The 19,937-nt window shown below is 39.0% G+C and overlaps 1 protein-coding gene across 8 annotated transcripts in view; it reads right to left on the bottom strand.

Annotated features, from left to right (window-relative positions):
• The window catches only part of DTNA (dystrobrevin alpha), a 392,643-nt gene that overhangs the window by 114,985 nt on the left and 257,721 nt on the right, over nucleotides 1-19,937 (bottom strand). For all 8 annotated transcript variants that reach the window (XM_025365041.1, XM_025365048.1, XM_025365046.1 and 5 more), the window contains one exon: nucleotides 9,714-9,794. In XM_025365041.1, the coding sequence (XP_025220826.1) occupies nucleotides 9,714-9,794 (81 nt within the window). The remainder of the gene's footprint in view (nucleotides 1-9,713; nucleotides 9,795-19,937) is intronic.

Below are 19,937 nucleotides of genomic sequence, written 5' to 3'. Positions count from 1 at the left end.
GGGCCAGGCACAGTGACTCATGCCTGTAATCCCAGCACTTTGGGAGGCTGAGGCGGGAGGATCACGAGGTCAGGAGATGAGACCATCCTGGCTAACTTGGAGAAACCCTGTCTCTAATAAAAATACAAAAGATTAGTAGGGCGCAGTGGCATGTGCCTGTAGTCTCAGCTACTCAGGAGGCTGACGCAGGTGAATCGCTTGAACCTGGGAGGTGGAGGTTGCAGTGAGCTGAGATCGCTCCAATGCACTCCAGTCTGGGTGACAGAGCGAGACTGTCTCGCAAAGAAAATGCTCATGTGTTATTTCCCTGTGCAGCTTCTCCATGTTTGGAGGATGTTTTGGGGGTGTTGTTATTCAGAATGGTTGACTTTTGACTTCTCTCTCCCGCCTTTGTTATCCTGCTCCTTGTCCAGATCCTGCCTTTGGTTCCTTTTTCTCCCTCTACGATGATAAGGGACTTGGAACTTGATATGGGAGAAGCTTTCAGTAAACAGTGCTGAACCTCATCAGCTGTGCAAAACAAAGTGTCCACTCCCCTTCTAAACCTACAGGGTTATTCAGTCTCAGTCCTGCTTTGAGTTTTATACAAAGCATATGTCCCAGTGGCTCTCACACATCTGAGCAGTCTTCTTTCTCACAGATGTCACTGGAGTGCAGGTCCATGCTTTACTGTGTATAGCAGAAAGTGCAGGTCCATGCTTTACTGTGTATAGTTTTTTATGGCTGTGTGGCAAATAACCACAAAGTCATAATCTTAAAACAAGAATCTTATTAACTCACAGTTCTGTAGTTAAGAAGTTAAGTACGGCATGACTGGTTCCCTGCTCAGGGTATCGCAAGATTAAATCAAGATGTTGGCTGAACTGAGTTTTCTTTGAGAAACTCTAAGGAAAAAAATACTTTCAAGACATTTGTTAGCACAATTCAGTTCCTTTTTGATCATAGGACTGAGGTCCCTGTTCCTTGCTGGCTGTGAGCCAGGCGTCTCCCAACATCTAGTGATTGAGCATGTGGCACTTTCCATCTTCAAGCCAGCAATGGCATGACGAATTCATCTGTCCCTTCAAACGTCTGATTTTCTCTTCTGCGGCTGCCAGAGGAAACGCTCTGCTTTTAAAGGGCTCATGTGTTTAGTTCAGGCCCACCCAGGTGATCTCCCTATTTTAAGGTTTGTTGCAACTGTGCAATGTAGCATAATCTAATCACAGGAGTAAATTCCACTAAATTCCCAGTTCTGGGGATTATTCATGGGGTTGCTCAGGGGATAGGAAATTTTAGGAGCCATTTTAGATTGTAATTCAGGTAAAGATGTTTTGGACCAGGCATTTGTAGTCAGCACAGAAAGATGTGCATAGATTTGAGAGATATGTGAAAGTATAACTGATGAGATTTTTATAATTGATTCAATTTGGGTTGAGATAAGAGATCAAAGATGATGCCCAGATTTATGGCTTGAGAAACTTGATGAGTCTTGGTATCCTGTGGGAGCAACCTCTCTTTTAAAAGGATTCTCTGAATAAATATTCCACTTTTCTATTATCAACTTCTCTCTCTCTTTTTCTTTACTCTTCAACAAGTGAGAACAATATATTGAAAAAGAAATTTTTATTGCCGAAGAAGTATACTAAAACAAACATGCATTTACGTAAAGTTTCGGTAAGAGAATATGCAAATAGGGATGAATTTCCGAATGATCCATTTTGTACTCACACTGTTCTCCCCATAATCTAGAATAATGCTTGGCATGCAGCAAATGCTCAGTCTCTGTTTGTGGAGTGAATAAATAAATGAGTGATTGCTAATAACAACGAATGTTAACAAAACCTCAGTGAGGAGTGAACCAAGGTGACATCAGGAGTGACTTTCTGATGGAATCTCAGTTGTGATTTCTTGGGAGAAGCTGCTCTCCCATCCCCGTCCTCCCTACTGACCTCTGTTTTATTTCAGTGTGTGCTGGAGGCCTGAGATCCCGGGAGCCAGGCATTGGGAGAACCCCTTCTGGGTATCCCTTCATTGCTCTGCTGACTGGCTCCAAGCCAAGCAGGCAGTTTCCCAGAAACAGGGCTTGGCAGACAACCAGGGGAAGGTCACTGAATCTTGCCTTGGCACCTGTTCGATAGGGTTGGGAAGCTTGAAATACGTTCCTTTGTATGCATCACTCTTTCCCAACTGACAGGAGCATTTTAAGATGATGGTTTTTCCTCAGTTGTGAAAGTAAAAGTGTTTAGTTGGCACAGATTCCATGTATAATGCAGAAGCGGAAGAAAGGGAAGGAAGTCATTGTGTGTTACATCCAGATGCCTGGAAACGAGACTTAGTTCACAGGTGTGGCTTAGTTCACAGGTTATGCAGTGGTAGCAGCTTAAGCAAAGCTTCCAGCATTCTCTAAAACAAAAGTCTGCTAACAAGGAAACAAAACCCTGTATTTTTAAGGTCTTAAAAACAATTAAAGGGAAGAAGTAGCTTTAATGAAACCCATATCATAATCATCAGGACTTTAAAATCATTGCTTTTGTCATCCAGAGGTTTACTCTGATTAAGGGGAAATAATTTTGCCATAGGTCCAGGGTGCCAGAGACGAGCAGTTTTTCCATCGTCCTATTACATAAGCATCTTTAATAGGTTTGTTTAGATTCCACTGCCACCACCAACTTTCCCACAGGGAATTTTTGGGAACACTGCAGTCTAGCACAATGCACCTTCTTTTATTCTAAACAAGTGTCCAGAATGATTCAACATCAGGAATGAAAATATGCAGTAAAAACATTTGCAACAATACAAACGAAGATAATTGTGCTCCAAAGGTTAGTCATCTGCAGTTTATTTCCCCAACTGTGAATATTCCTGCTTTTCCTGCTGGCCTCCTTGACTAGGGAGAATCCTCTGATCCTTCTCCTTTAAATACATTTCTTTCTCTGGTTCGATTTCTCTTGCCTGTGTTTCCGACATTCAACTTTATTTTTACATCCAAGATTTTATACATCGTTATCTGAGAAACACAAGAGTCTATGTTCTTGAGCGGTGTGGTCGATTCCTGGTGCGTGGTGTCACATACTTTCTCCTACTTATTCAAACATGAATCCAGGGGCTGCTGTGAAGGGATTTTGCAGATGATATTATGATCCCAAATTAGTTGACCTTAAAACATGGATATCATCTGAGTGGGCCTGATATAAACACGCGAATCACTGAAAAGCAAAGAGTATTCTCTGGCTAGTCACAAATGGGGAAGTCAGAGAGGACACACTAGCTGGGCTGGAAGAAGCCACAAACTCCCATGCCCTGAGCAGCCGACAGGGCCATGGGGCAAGGAATAAGGGAGGCTCTAGGAACTGAAGGTAGTTTCCAGCTGACAGCCAGCAAGGAAACAGGGCCCCAATCCTACAACCACAAGAAAATAACATTTTCCCACAACGAATGCACTTAGAAGAGAACCCTGACCTCAACATGAGAACCACAGACCCAACCAGTACTTTGATTTTAGTTGTGTGTAAAGCTAAGCCGAAAATCCAGCCATGCTGCATTGGATTTCTGACCTACAAAAACTGTAAGATAATAAATGTGTGCTTCTTTAAGCTGCTAAATTTATGGTAATTTGTTACCCAAAAATAGAAAATTCATAGTGGCAGCTACAAATCCACATATTTAAACATGAAGCAGGGAAGAGGAATATATTGATACACTAACTGGAAGAAAAATGAGTGGGATATAACTATTTACTACGAAAAACATAGCTCAAGGCTACTCCTGCCACAAAAGACAAGTGTTCTTCTATTCACCTGACTCGGTGAGAAATGAATCTAGTGGAGCATATTCATTCATTCACAGAATATTGATTCAGGACCGACTAGTTATATGGGACTCACTTGGATTACTTTTATGGTGATAGAGAAACATTTAGGTAAAAAGGTAACTGCATTTTTTTGGTTCACAAGAAATTTGAAAATAAACTCAGAGATAATAACATAGAAAAAGTAGGTGTTCTAATAACATATCTGAATGAAGGATACCTTTAAAATATTTCAATTTCTAGAAGAAGAGTATGCTGAGAAACTCTGACAGCCCAGATACAATTATAGACTTCTCTTGGCCTTTTAAACAAAATTTTAATTAAATTTTAGTTGATATGACTAACAGAAAGAAAATTCAGGCTGTAACCAATAGGGCTAAAAGATGGTGCAATGTTAGCTGTGGGTGTAGGATAGAGTGTTCCCTTGCCTTCTGAATATTTTTCCTACTATTAAACAGGAGGGATTAGACATTTCTGACTTATTTCTCTTGTTGTCCTTTGTTGTTCACGAATTTAGGGCTGCCTTTCATTGACTCCAAAGTAATTTCTGAAAAAAAAAAAAGATCTGCTGACATTACAGGCTATCTGGATCATTAACCACGTCAATGCTGACCAAGGAAATAATGTTCTAGTAGAAACATCTATTTGTCTAAAATAAAGGCTGAGATGATGCCATTTTATATATCCTTATAAGAGTTTATGGGGTATTAATTTTTGTGGAAAGTTAACAAAAAATCTGGAAGCTAAAGAGAAGACTATTGATTAAAAAGGATTATTTAAAATATTATTTGTATTCTTTGTTCTGCTCTATTCCTTCTAGAATATAAAATAATCAACTTGGTGTCCCCTAATTTTTTAGAAACACTCATTATTTTATTCTGTTAGAGAATGTGCCAGTTACACCATGGGGAAGGTATGGCAGGGTACAAAGATAAATGGTAAGGGGAAGAAGCGATTTGGAAAGGAGAACCCTTTGACTTAAAAAAAAAGATGGGTTTTTACAAGTGTCTTTTTTTTTTTTTTTTTTTGAGACGGAGTCTCGCTCTGTCGCCCAGGCTGGAGTGCAGTGGCGCGATCTCGGCTCACTGCAAGCTCCGCCTCCCGGGTTCACGTCCTTCTCCTGCCTCAGCCTCCCAAGTAGCTGGGACTACAGGCACCCGCCAGCACGCCTGGATAATTTTTTGTATTTTTAGTACAGATGGGGTATCACCGTGTTAGCCAGGATGGTCTCAATCTCCTGACCTCGTGATCCACCCGCCTCAGCCTCCCAAAGTGCAGAGATTACAGGCGTGAGCCGCCACACACAGCCTTACAAGTGTCTTTTACAGCAGGGATTGGTCAACATTCTTTTTGTGGACCAAGAGACAAAATCAGGGATATTATATCAGTACATATATAACAAGAGAGAAAAAGAATTTATACAACATTTTTGCTGAAGTTAAATATCTAATAATTGAGTACTTGAAGAAAACACTGGCCTATCAATGAGAAGAATGTAATTCTTCTTGGGAGTATACCTTTTTAAAAATTGGGGTTACAAGTTAGTGTTCCATTATCGAATCGATTACAAATATTCATCTGTAAAATCCATTAGTTCATTCTCTATAACAAAGTAGGTTCTGGGCCTCATTTAGTTCATGGGTGACAGTGGCCACTTGTTCAGAGTCCTTTTAGAACCCTGGGAACTGATTATTCTCGGCATACATTAGGAATTGAATAGAAGAAAATAAACATGAATGTCAGTGATAGGAGCCAGTTGTCCATATGGAAAATCATAAACAAAGTAGGCAAGGGCTGTGGGGAAGGAACTATAGGGAATTAACCAACATTTATGAAATTTGCATTTAGATAATAGATTAAAAAAGAAATCTCCTGAAAACCTACACAGTCTGTGCTTTATCCAGACAATATTCATCTTTTTCTAAGTGATAGCTTTACAAGAGCCAGTTTTTGTTTTTTCCTCCTTTATGTAGTTTTAATACTTAGTTTTGTTAGTATATGCAATGAATTTTAAATAAGGTATGGACCTAAAAGTAAACAATCTATTTTCATTGAAGATCCATTGACTTCTATGAAGTATACTATAATAAGTTTCTGCTCTTGTTTGAATGTTTGTGTCCCCACCAAATTCTCATGTTAAAACTTAATCCCTTAATGCGATGGTATTACCAGGTGGGGCCTTTTAGCAGGTGATCATGACTTGAGGGCAAAGCTTTCATGATGGGGATTAGTGCCCTTATAAAAGAGGCCCCAGGCCAGGTGCGGTGGCTCACGCCTGTAATCCCAGCACTTTGGGAGGCCAAGGTGGGCAGATCACCTGAGGTCAGGAGTTCGAGACCAGCCTGACCAACATGGTGAAACCCTGTCTCTACTAAAAATACAAAATTAGCCAGTCGTGGTGGTGCATGCCTGTAATTCCAGCTACTCAGGAGGCTGAGGCAGGAGAATCACTTGAACCTGGGAGGTGGAGGTTGCAGTGAGTTGAGATTGTACCATTGCACTCCAGCCTGGGTAACAAGAGCAAAACTCTGTCCAAAAAAAAAAAAAAAAAAAAGTCCCAGAGGGCTGCCTTGCTTCTTCCACCATGGAAGGACACAGTGAGAAGGGGCCACCTATGAACCAGAAGGCTCCTCTCCCTAGATACCAAATCTGTCAGTGCCTTGATTTTGGATTTTCTAGTCTCCAGAATTATGAGAAATAAATCTTGTTTATAAGCCACCCAGTTTATGGTATTTTTGTTAGAGCAGCCCAAACATAATAAGATACTTTCCAATAAAAAAAAAGCACTTACAAACATGCTACCTACATTTTGTTTCTTATTTCTTTTATTGTAGAGTAAAACTCCATTATAAGGTATCATAATTTATTGTGGGTTAGGTTTACTGCAGACTAAAATTACTTTCCTCTAATCAGGTCATATATTCAATGTTGACTAATGTTATGTCATGTAAACATCACTGCTTCTGGTTGGTTAACTTTCTAGAAGGAAGGTTTCAAACTTTGATTAAGATAAGCCAAGATCAATTATGTAAGCATTTTACAAATACCTCTGAATATCACAACTGTTGTATTTATTGTTAGAAAGGAAAACTCTGCAAAGACATATAGTACTTGCATTTAATGCCTCTGATCAGGGTAGAAACAATTTTTTAAAAGCTTACTTTAGCAAAGCATTCACAATATGCTTATTTTTCTTCCTTGGACCTTAACTTTGTCTAACTTTTGTAGAATGTAATATATTTTCTTATCCTGAAATACAGGAATTTTATAAGGTACATTGTAAAACAAGTAAGACTTTCCTGATATCTCCTTCTCTAGGAAAGTCCTACCATGGACCCTCATCCCCAAAAAGTCAGGGCACTGACTCCCTGAAGCTCTCACATACCACGTACATATTTCTATCATTATCTTTCTACATGGTTTTATACATCTGCTTAAAAGTCCACATGCTCAGTTAGATTTTGAGCAACTTGAAGGCAGGGATTACATGTCATTCATCATCACACTATCCTTGGTACCTAGCACAATATCAAACATATAGCAGGAGCTCATTATACATTTACTGAATTAAGAGGTCAATGAATGGACACACTGAAGGGCCACTGGACAGGTATAAGCTTCTATTTTCACCCAGGGATGGATTAGCATCCTCACTTCTTCCCTACTGTTTTTCAAGAAATTCCAAGACAATTCTAGATGCAGGATAAGGATGTGGACCAGAAAAGTATAGAAAGAGGAAAAGGAAATGGCCAAGAATGAGAAAGGGTCTTTCTCAGAGAGCAGGAGGCATGGGATAAGTCCTGTGGACCACAACTGGGGACAACACGGTGTGTCTACCTTAATGTTGAGTGCAGTGTTGCCAAGTCCCTGATTCCCTGAGCCCTTCCCTTCCCTTCCTTTCACTTCCTTTCTTTCTTTTCCTTTTTTGCTTTTTCTGGGGGTTCCTTCTTACCATTTTGTAGTCTTTTATTGGAAATCTCTAGCTCTCCTGAAAGGAGCCTAAGGAAGGCTCTGCTTGGCAAAGCTGTAAGGAGGACAGAGCTCCTACCACTTACCCTCTGCCTTCCCCTCCAATTTTGAAGCCATTGTAGTGGTAACACATGATAAGAACGTGGGACAATCACATCCCTTTTAATTGCTGAAAACACGGAGATTCTTCCTTTTGTTTTTAATCTGGGTGATGTGTTTGAGGGGGAAGAGGAAACTTCTTCTGTGGGAACATTTTCCTTGGCCCCTAACACCAGCACTGGAAATGGCTTTATTGACTCGTTAGGACTACAAATACAGCAAGAAATTCTTTCAACATCTGTAATACTTTTCTCACTACTCATTTTAGATTGCTTTAGCTTCCTGTGAGGAGTCAAAACACATATGTGATGTGTGACCAATGCTATGGTTTGAATGTTTGCCCCTTCTGAAACTCGTGTTGAAACTTAATCCCCAATGAGGCAGTGTTGAGAGGTGGGGCTTTTAAGAGGTGATTGGTCATGCGGGCTCTGTCCTTATGAATGTATTAATCTACTCATGGATTAATAGGTAATCACAGGAGTGAGGCTGGTGGCCTTATAAGAAGGGGAAGAGAGACCTGAGTTAGCATGCTCAGCCTCCTTGCTATGTGTGCCCTGCACCATCTTGAGACTCTGCAGAGAGTCCCAGTAGTAAGAATACTCTCACCAGAGGCAGCCCCTTGACCTTGGACTTCTGAGCCACCATAACTGTAAGAAATAAATTCCTTTTCTTTATAAATTGCAAAGTTTCAAGTATTCTGTTATAAGCAACAGAAAATGAAAATAAGACAGCCAACTTATATTTTTCTTTTAACCTCTCCTTCCCCAAACTTCAGTCCCATTTTTAGCCACTGGGGCTGGGGAATAAGATGTAGATGAGAACTTGAGGAATAGATGCATACTTTGCATCCTCACAGTCATGATTAGCTGTAAGCCTAGAAGCCTGGGGCTGAGGTGGCCTGCCCAGGGCCCCAGGAAACACCTGCTGGAGACTCTGAGAGGGTAGACATGTGGAGACGCCTGGTTTCTACCTTTACTGTGAGTCTAATGACCATGCCAGTTATAGCAGAATTATGTGTGTGTATCAGGAGAACATTACGGTTTTCATTTTTAAGAATTCACCCAGTATTAATTTAAAAATGAGACATTATTAATTTTTATAAGTATTTTTTTTAAAAAAGAAAAGAATAAGTTCTTACGTATGAACTATGAATCAATATTTTTTTCCAAGAGAAAATGGATATGGTAATACAATGGAGGTGTTGGCCCAGCAGAGATAAGACTGCTCATTGTGACTAGTGATCTAGCTTACTGCTTACATTTTTACATTTGAAAAAAAAAACTGGAGAAAGTTCCTTTGCTTCTTTAAGTATTGTCTCTTTTCTTATTTTCGTCTGATGTACACAAACGTAGTTAAAACTCTGACACAAAGGGCTAATTTTGCTCTTTCAGAAAAAAAACTTAAATGTTTTCCAAAAGCTTTAAAATATTTTCCTGTCCTTGTAAAAGAAAATACAAATATAAGGGGGATTTAGTGTTTGATATTTTATAAAGTTCTTGGAAACCATTTTGATGGCACTGCATTTATGATACCAAGGTTAGAGAAAAGAAGAAAAACATCCATCCAGATTTAAACCCTTCCAAGGTCAGAATTATATTGTATATGTATCCAGAGGTTCATCCTTTTAGTATGAACTAAACAGTTCATATGCTTTAGTATTTAAGCATAATTCAGATTTCAAGGCTACTTAGGAGTCATCTCTACCATTTGTACAGCATAATACCCCTTTTATTGTTGTGTAAACATATATGAGTATTATCAATATTTGTAAGATAATCTAGTTTAATAAACTTAGTACCAAATGTAAACTCTAGGATTCCTGATGGTAATTAGACCAATAAACTGGCATACTTACAATTGCATTTCTTCTGAACAAACCTAAGCTTGCATGCTGTTCTGTAGGTGGAGAGTCGGATGCGATCCAGATCTTGAGCCCCTAGTGCGGGGGAAAAAGGACACATATGGTATGCCATGTGCGCAGAAAGAAATTTAGAATGTTTACAAATAAAACAACTGCAGATATGATCCTTACACCTAATTTTATTTTTATTAGAATATAAATATAACCTTAAGAATTGAACAGGTCTGTCTTATTCAAGGACAGGTTCCTCAGGTTCTAGGGAAAAAGACCACACACATGTAATCAACATTGGAGATCAGGTTGTAAACCATATTCATGGATCCAGAAACACAATGTCATCCCTGTTGTGTCCACCACTTCTGAGAACAATCTGCTCAAGCTGTGACCTACAGTGAAACAGCTAGATGATATACATACTATCATCAAATAAGCATTTAAAGTGCATTGCTATTGGTCATTAGAACGTGGCTGTTAGGTGACCATGTACTAACTGTTGAGCATCTTCTCTGTGTGCCCTTAGGCCAATTGCTTTTAGAGCTTCAATTTTCTCACTTGGAAGATGGGGATGATGATAATAGTAGTACTTATTTCACAGGACTGTTGTAAGGATAAATAAGTGAATATACCTAAGGCACTTAAACACTGTCTGGCACACAGTAAATGCTGCATAAGTATTCATTTTTATTACTAATAACTTTCTTGTGATCCTTCCTGTCACTCTCAGAGGAAGAGATGCCTTTCTAAAACAACCTCTACCCTTTCTTTTATTGTGGCTTCCAGTTCCTTCCTAACTTGGAGCATATTCACTGTATTCTTACACTACTTTCTTTATTCCACTCTTCCACTTAGGAGTCCAGCATGGCTCCTGATGCCAAGAACATCAGGTCTAAAAGCTCCGCTCAGAATCCAAGCTTGTCTGCAGGTTCTTTCTGGCTTACCTACCTAAGGACATTGCCCACTACTTTCTACCACAGAATCTCTCCTAGGTAGGCTTGGTCAGTCTCGTCTCAATACCCTGCAGATGGGCTGCTTGTTACATCAAGACCTGAGCTCCTACTATTCCGCCCACCCTCCTTTGAATGAGTTAATCTCTAGACTGTGTCTAGAACACATTAGACTTTCAATAAATGTCTGCTTTTCTCAGTTTCTACATATTTGTTTTTTCTAAGCCCATGTTTGTGGTTCATAACAGATATAAAGGTTAAATACTTCATAACAGATAAAAAGTATTGAACTTTTATCTTTACCAGTCATATACTAATAAAATGTGCTATGTGAATCCTTTAGAGTAAAACAGAATAGCAAGTAAATGAACTATCCTGGAAGCAATGATATTAGAAGGCCAATTAAGTGCTTTCCCAGTGAAACTCAGGATGAATTAGCAAGTGTCCCTCACTAGGGGATTTAGCATTTCCTCAACTCAAACCGATATCTTCGGATTCACTGAAAGTGTTGCCAATAGTGCTATTACTTTGTGGTTTTATCAAGAAGATCATTAAATGGTCACTCTTAATAAAGCTTATTATTTGACAAACAGGCTTAGCGACACTGAGCACTTGAGGGATTAAAGAGATGGGGAACTCTCCTCACCCACTGCAGGAATTCCCTTAGAAATGTTCTCAAGAGATGAACATTTAGCCAATGGCCATGTAGGATTATTTCTAATGATAGAGAAGATTATTACTTGTGAAAATAAATGAACTTTAAAGTAAGTAAACTTTAATTCTGTCACTTCCCAGTTGTGTGAGTTTCACCAAGTTTTTCCATGGCATCTCAATTTCCTCATGGATAAAACAAGATAAAAATATCAACTTTACTGGCTGGTAATAGACAGATATAAAGTCTTGACTTCTGCACTGGGAACATAATGACCACTTAACAGTAAATGGGCCATTTCTGAACAAAAATATGTGATAGAAGTGTCTTTTTTATGTTTGAGCTTTGATTTGCCTCCTTGTAACTTCAACCTATTTGATCTGGTTTCCCCTGGAGTCACATACTCTTTCCCCCTGCCACCTGAGAATTCATTTCTCAAATATTGCAAAGCAGCTACATTATCATTATTAGTGTCTTCATTACCATCTGAAAATTATGTGCAAAAGTTCTTGTCATCATGGACTTTAAAATTTAGCTGGGCAGGTAGCTTCTCCTTGGCTTTTTTTAGGGTAAAAGATGTTCAACTCCACGGCCATTTCAGGTATAGTGTTTATCTGTCTGGCACCCAGTAGGGCTTCAATTCATGGCAGTTGTTATTATTATTTTCATTATGATCAAGCATGGCTTGAGACCCCTAAACATTCTAGTCACCCTGTTCTGTGACTGGCTAAAATCTCTGTAAAATTAGGTGTCCGAAATTAATCCCAATAGCGATTGCTTTACCTGTATAGAATATATAGAAAGCAATTATTACTACCTTTGATAAGGACTCCTAACTAATGTGATCTTTTTGAAAAAATAGATGGCTTATTATGCCACTTTTATTAAGTTTGAAGTTCATTTAAAAAACTACTTTGAAAAATCATACGCACTTCTATATAAGTCAAATCTTTTCTATTTGCTATTTAAATGCCTATTTTGGAGCTAAGGGTAGGACTTCGTATGTATCTGGTTAGTTACTTTTAAAATTTAGCTCCTACTTTGAACTTTTCTGAATCTTTTAAAATTCTTCAGTTGTCACTGGAACTTCAAAAATCTTTCCCAGTTTCATGCCCTCTGTAAATCTGAGAGACTCATGTGGGGAATGAGCTCTCTAGGGTGCCCGATAACCAGAGACAGAGAGACTATCAGAAATACCTGAACGCTAAATCTGCCTTTGCTCCCAGATGAGGATGTACTTTTATTGGTGCTAAGTTTGGCTCAGCAATCAGGAGAGTCTTAGTATCTGTAAATAATCACTTAAAAGAAAACATTAGGGGCATAGATTATTTGTGTAAGTTCTTCAAGCATAATGATTTAAGCTCCAGATGAAAAGAGGTTTGTGATGTGCTACATAGTTAAGTTTCTCAGTTTCCGCAAGACCTTACCCTCTGAGCACAGTAACCCTGGCACCTCTGCACTTTCCTCTGATGGAAGTCCTGGGGGAAATATGGCAAAGGTGCACTTCTCCAGGATGCAGTAAAGAAGGATGTGGAGATGCTGCTTTGGGCCTGAAGTGCACTGACTGCTCTCTCCTGTCCTATCACTATGTGGACTTAACTGACCCTGTGTTTTGTTCAAGAATCAGGAAGAGGTCTGTAGGTCTATAAATGTTGTATAAATTCTTCCTGGTTGATGATGTAAGCCCTGAATATTAAAAGGGATGTGGTGAACAATAAAATTTAGTGTGTCAGATATAGCAGCACACAACCATGCACAATCAATGTATGTGTTAACTGCAGGATCCATCCAGAAAGGGACCAGAAGAAGCTGGGCTGAGATATGATACATAGCCTCTTACTCTGTTTAGCTACCTTGTCAAAATAAATTTTTTTTTCTCTGCCCCAACAAACCATGAACTTAACCCAGTTTTACATGTGTGGTCTTTTCTTGAAAGTTTATAAACCCCCAAACCTACTTGCGATTAGTTGTGTGACTTCTGTGTCTTCATTTGAGTCACTGATTAAAACCAAGGACCAGAACAGGGCCACAAACAGAGCCTTCCAGGATACTACTAGAAGCCTTCCTCCAAGTTGATAGACCCATTAGTTGTGGCTTTAGACATGGTCATGACATTCCCTATAAATCTACCTAACTGTATTGTGACCCAGTCCACAATTCCCCAACACATGCACAGTCTAAGAGTTTTTGTCAATATCTTGCTGAAATTAATGTTAATTTTTATCAGATGGTATTTTCCTGATCTAGCAGTCTGGTAATCTCATTAAAAAGTGTTATTAGCTGACTTAATTTATTTATTAAAAAGATAGAATTTAAATAAATGAGTAAAGAAATAAAATCAGCAGAGCAATCTTTGCTTTTAGCATGTTGACATGTCTAGAATTACTACTATATTTTGGCCAAGATCTAGAAAAACATCCATTTCATTACAAAACTTATAACCAGTTCATACCCTAAACTCCAAAGAATCTATACTTTTTAATAAAAAAGTACAGAATTTTCCCATCCATTTTTTTCAATGTACTCTTCATTATTTTTCGAAATAATGGATAGTGGTTGTTTTCTGAATTGTATCACTGGGATATAATTCTTTAAATCTGGAGATTCCACTCATTTAAGTGATTTCCTAGTTTTGCTTCATGCTAATACAGTGGGGGATGGCATACATAATTAAGGGTTGAGATAAATACTATTTTCTCTACTTCTACATATATTTGAAACTTTTCATAGTAAGAAAAACTAAAACAAATTTATTTAAGGCAACTTAGTGCTCTTGCACCATCTCCTCAAGCCTCTTGTACCCATGTCATAGTTGGAAGGAAGTAATAAATATGACAACAAAGACACAGTTAAACTCTGATTGTTTGCACTGTTAGCAGCTTATATAAAAAATTGGGTGATTTTTTCCTTTCTTTAGCCCTTCTTAAAAAGATTCTCTTTCTTCCCTTCTCCCTCTATCCCTGCTTCCCTCTCTCACTCCCTCTCGCTCCCTTCTTTCCTTCCACCTTTTCCCTACCCATTCATTCGTTCATTCAACCAACCAATCAACCAATAAATCAACCAACCAGTCTTACCTAATTTTTGGTTTTAGCTTTTGCACTCAGAACATTTTCACACAGTTTTTGTATGTTTTGCCTTCTATATTTTGAAAGCTTGTTATAAAACCTTCTACTAATATATAGCCATTTGATTCTTAAATATCTCATTCATTTAAAAGTTTTGCTAAACATATATTTACAGAATAAAAGTGAAGCCTATGATGAACCTGCTGCCTGAACTCTGCCACACTTTATCACTGGCTGTGTGTGTGTGTGTGAAGGAGGGAGGGAGAGAGAGAGATACTGAGAGAGAGACAGACAGAGAGAGAGAGAGAGATACTGAGGGGAAGGTTAAGGAGTTTAGGGGTAAAAACTAATTGCTACCTTAGGTAGCTGAATGGGATAGAGTCTTCCTCATTGAGCTAAGTAAAGTACAAACAGGGAGGAACAGGTTTGTTGATGGGTGAAGATAGTTTTGGGCTAAAGAGTTTGAGTTGCTGGTAAGATGTCCAAGTGGAGATATCCACAGGACAGTTGGATATAAGGATTAGTGCTTTAGTATATTCCAGAAATTATCAATAAGCACACAAAATGTAGTAGTGTGCTCGACTGGGCCAAGACTGAAATATTTTACCAACAGGAGACTCTGCACAAGTAGGGCTATTCTATATTTCTAGTGACAAAATGAGGCACAAACTTGGGAATTGGAGTGTCCTCCTCGCTTCTGAACTGTGCCCCGCTGCTTGGCAGTTGTTAAAAGACCGCGTGGCTTTGGGAACACTAGAAGGCAGCCATCTTGGAAGGGATGATAGGTATTTTTGTGATGGGCACTATTAGTGGAGTGACAATGAGCCCTCCTCAAGCTGCTTCATTAGCAGAAGACTTGACAACAAGTAGGCAAGGCTGGAAGGGAAGTTTAGTTCATGTGCTATTTTGGATAAGCTGGCTCATGAGAAATGGGAAGTTGTTTTGGGGGACTCTGAACACTCAAGAGTCATAGCAATAAAGGTAAAGACTTGAGAGAGAGACAAATTGTATACGGAGAAAAATGGTCAAGAAGAAAACTTTAAATTCTCTGACTTCAGTGTCTATAGGGTACTAAGAGACAGAGAGAAGTAGAGGAGCCAGAAAAAGCAGGAGACTAGGCTAGGGTGGTGACAGAGAGAGAATTTCTCGGGTGGCAATCCATGGTGTTAATATCTTAAAGAGACTGAGGAACATGAGAAACGAAGAAGCGCGTGAAAACAGTCATCATATCCATGATAACCTAGGGTGGCGGAGTCATTCATGTCATTTTTCTCAATTTTTGAGATTGGTGTTCTTAAATTCATAGTGTGCATTTCAAAATCATGCCCTAGGTTCCTTTCCAATCGTGCATGTGCTGACTCCAGCCAACACTCTCAAGGACGGCCTGCCTTCAAATAATTCAACAGTACTTAGGCCCGGCACAGTGGCTCACGCGGTAATTCCAGCAGTGTGGGAGGCCGAGGTGGGTGGATCACTTAAGGTCAGAAGTTTGAGACCAGCCTGACCAAGCATGGTGAAACCCAGGGCGTCTCTCCTAAAAATACTAAAAGTAGCCGGGCATGGTGGTGCACCTGTAGTCCCAGCTACTCGGGAGGCTGAGGCACAAGAATTGCTTGAACCCGGGAGGTGGAGGTTGCAGTGAGCTGAGATCACATTACTGCACTCCAGCCTGGGCGACAGAGTGAAACTGTGTCTCAAAACATACACAAAAACGACAGCCAAAAACAGTATTTGTTGAGTAGTTTCATTTGCCTCCTTTTGATTTCAGGTCCTGCCTCTGCTGAGAGGCCAGTGGCATCACTCTCATTTCTCCCCAAGACCTTCCTTACCTTGTTAGGCAGAATTCCATGTTCTCAAAGAGTGTTTTCCAATCACGTCCCTTCCATTAAAACCTACCCATCCTGTGCCCCATCGGCTTTTAAACGAGCATTGATTCAGCATCTAAGGTGAATGATTTGAAGGTACATGTCCTAGGTCTGTCCCTAAAAAGGAGTTCACAGCAGTGAGTGGTATGGACATGTTCACAACTACCATAAAAGGCTAAGTAAATGTGCTCTGAGAGTAGAAAAACAGAAAAGGAGAGTTTAATTCCAAGAACAAACAATTTATTCTGTTAAAAGTCAGTCTGATAAACTTACTTGAGCTGCTAAATTTATTTGATGGCTGAAAAAGCCAAGGTGAGGATGACGTTTATATATATATATATTTTTTCTGAGACGGAGTCTTGCTCTGTTACCCAGGCTGGAGTGCAGTGGCGCGATCTCGGCTCACTGCAAGCTCCACCTCCCGGGTTCCCGCCATTCTCCTGCCTCAGCCTCCCAGGCAGCTGGGACTACAGGCGCCGGCCACCACGCCCGGCTAATTTTTTTTTTGTATTTTCAGTAGAGAGATGGGATTTCACCATGTTAGCCAGGATGGTCTCGATCTCCTGACCTCGTGATCCACCCGCCTTGGCCTCCCAAAGTGCTGGGATTACAGGAGTGAGCCACCGCGCCCAGCCGATGACGTTTATAGTTAACTAGAGGGTTTTTCTTTTTTCTTTTTTTCAGCTGTAATCCAAGGTAGTAAGCAAACTGATAATTAGGGCATTATTGTGAAGACAATATTTGGTTAAGGGAGAACTTGTACAGAATTTCTTAAATCAAAGTAGGTGATCACCCAATTTTTTATATAAAGCTATTATTTCTGTTTGTTTTTTAGTCTATGCTTCTCTTAATTTCATTTCTTTGCTGTTTCTTCCTGCTTCTGCTGCTTATAGTAATGAGCTAAGAGTGAATGTTTAACACATATGTGCTGCAATCACCTGAATTTGCCAAACTTTCTTATCAATTTTTGTTATCAATTGCCGTTCTTTACCTTTTCTAAGACCAAGACCTCCTCAACTTGCCTGACTTTAGATAGACTTCTTCCTTCCTCTAGGCTTCTGACCTCTGTTTTCTTACAGCATTTACTTTAGAAAACTTTTCATTGTAAATTCTTTCTCTGCCCCTTTGAGATGTAAATATCTTGCCAAGTTTACAACCCAGGAATGTCTTTCTCAAGAATGTGGGTGCCAGCCCTTTGAAATTGAAGGAGGTATCACCTCTATCTCCAAGTCTTATCCAGAGGGTAGAAGCCTAACTGTTAAATGTGACAATTAGCAAACAGATGGCCTAATCACATTGACCAATCTCCTCCCTGAAGTCCTCCAGTATTTTTCCCCAGTGCTTAAAAGTCCTTCCTGCCTTTTGTTCCAGGGAAGTTGAGTTCAGTCTTTCTTCCCTGTTGCAATAGTCTTGGATAAAAGTGTTCCCTGCCTGTTTAACTCTGTCCATTACAACTTTTCTTTCACATTTGCAATTTCTAAAGCAAAGAATCTCATTGGCACTTTCTTTTGTTGTTTTTTCTTTAAATATTTCTATATAATACTTAGATGAGAAGATTTACAAGTCTAGTCCTTTTTGCTCCCTGTCTAGAAAGCACAAGTTCCTACAAGTTACTTTTCGAATCTTGATGTCAGTCTTCTCTGATAAGGGTTTCCTTTCCTTTCTTTGGTGTGCTGCTGATACAGCTGGAATACCCATATATTTTTCAACCATTTAACACATTCTCAATGATATTACCTTTCTCTTTTGTATGACAGTCTACATGTCAAAATCAATTGCTCCCTTTGAAACCAGCCAATTGTTTTATCCAGCAGAATCCTACTTATTGTGGATGTGTCATACTTAGTGCTGATATAAACATGTTGCTCAAACTAATGAATTGTTAAGGTCAGACATGTTTAGCTGTTTTTGCCAACATTTGATTTGGAACACCCAGGGAGGAAAGATACATATTTGTTTGGCTTGTTTATCTATTCTGACCATTAATCACAAGAACTCATAGAACTAATAAAGCTGCAAGACATCACTGTAATGTTTCTATAAAAAGATAAAGTTATAATTTGGGAACTGAATGCACGATTTTCCTAAGTCTCTGTCACTTGAAGAAAAATTTAGAGTTGTCTTATTTCTGTGTCTCCAAAAACCATATCGAGCTTTCTTTGAGTTGGGCAATTTTAATTCAATAAACATTTGTAACGTATGTATTTGTCTGAGCCAGGCACTATATCAGGTTCAGAAAGCATTGGGATACGTAAACTCAAAGGATTTACAAAATCATTAAACGAGCATACTTTTATAGTTCTTACAGTGTGCTGTCTGATACAGTCTTTAGTGTTATAATGTTAAGTTCAAAGATTTCCCCTGAGATTTTATTGCCTTTTTAGGGTAAATATTTTTTTCTACTGTGTCTGAGAAGATATTGTCCCATGATGTACTCTTGCCTTTTTAATACAAGAATGTGCTGTTGGAGGATACCTGTGCTGCTTTGGATTTTGTTTAGATGGACAGGTACTCACTAGGCTCCTTGCTCTGTTGGATTTGTAACTGCACAAAGGCCACAATTCCAGGTGAAGACACAGTACCACACATGGGGTCTAAGAAATTGCAAGGCCTGGCTGAAACTCTCCCAAACACTCTAAGCACATTTCTAAAAGTGGAAAAAGCAAGGAACACGATTGAGATTCCCCACATCAATTTTAATTTTCTTTCCTCTTTGTTAGTTCTAATGCTATCTTGGTACCACCAGATTATTGGGGAATGATAAAGGAAAATACGAATCTTATTATCTGGGACTTAACTTTTTCTGTTCTGACCCTCATTCTTGCCAATCCCTTTCAATTTTTAGTAGGAACCTAATTTTGTCTACTGCCTTCTTAGGGAAAAAGGCTTACCACTCACTCCTGCTCATCCTCATTCCGTATGCAGGAAGAAGAGATAAAAAGACATGAAGAGAACCATGCTTTTTCCTTTACAACATTCAACTTGAGATGTGTGGTTTTCCCCCTAATGTCAAGTTCTTTTTCTTTATGAAAAAGAAAAATGGTCTACAAGGGAGATGCTACCAACCAATTACTTATACAGCAACTGTGCACTTACATAAACCAATAGCCTTTATTGAATAGATTCTTCACTGGAGTCAGTAACTTAGTTTGGGTTCCCTTGTGTAGCAGGTCACCTCTAAGCTCCCTTTATCTTTTATTTTCCTTAGTATTTTTTTAAAAAACCAGTTTGCAGAATAGATTATCCTCATGCAGAACATGAAGTCTGAAAGACAGTTTATAGTTTGGTCCAGTAATTGTGCCTAACTTCTCCTTTCCACATAAACATATGATATCACTTCGCAGGGAAGAAAGTCAATAATTCATTTCACAAATTTTATCTAGTGCCTACAATATGCCAGCTGCTGTGACAGTGCAGGGGGATGAACACAGACTTTAAAGTTTAGTGGACTGTATTAATGTCAATACTAAATAGTGTTTATCAAGTGTCTGTGCATGTGCACATATGTGTGAATGTAAATATAGAGGTCTATAAACATTTTCTTCCATATAAAATATACAGTCTAATAACAAATTAGGATGAATTACTGACTAACTGAACTCTTGCCAAGTAAGAAGTAAAAAAGGCCAAAATGTACACTTCATGAAAGGGACTTAGGATCCAAGGAAAAGTACAAGTATCATAAAGATAAG

This window comes from Theropithecus gelada, chromosome 18 (assembly GCF_003255815.1).
Source record: "Theropithecus gelada isolate Dixy chromosome 18, Tgel_1.0, whole genome shotgun sequence".
In the NCBI taxonomy this organism is placed as follows: Eukaryota; Metazoa; Chordata; class Mammalia; order Primates; family Cercopithecidae; genus Theropithecus; species Theropithecus gelada.
This window is presented reverse-complemented; position numbering and strand designations above follow the sequence as displayed.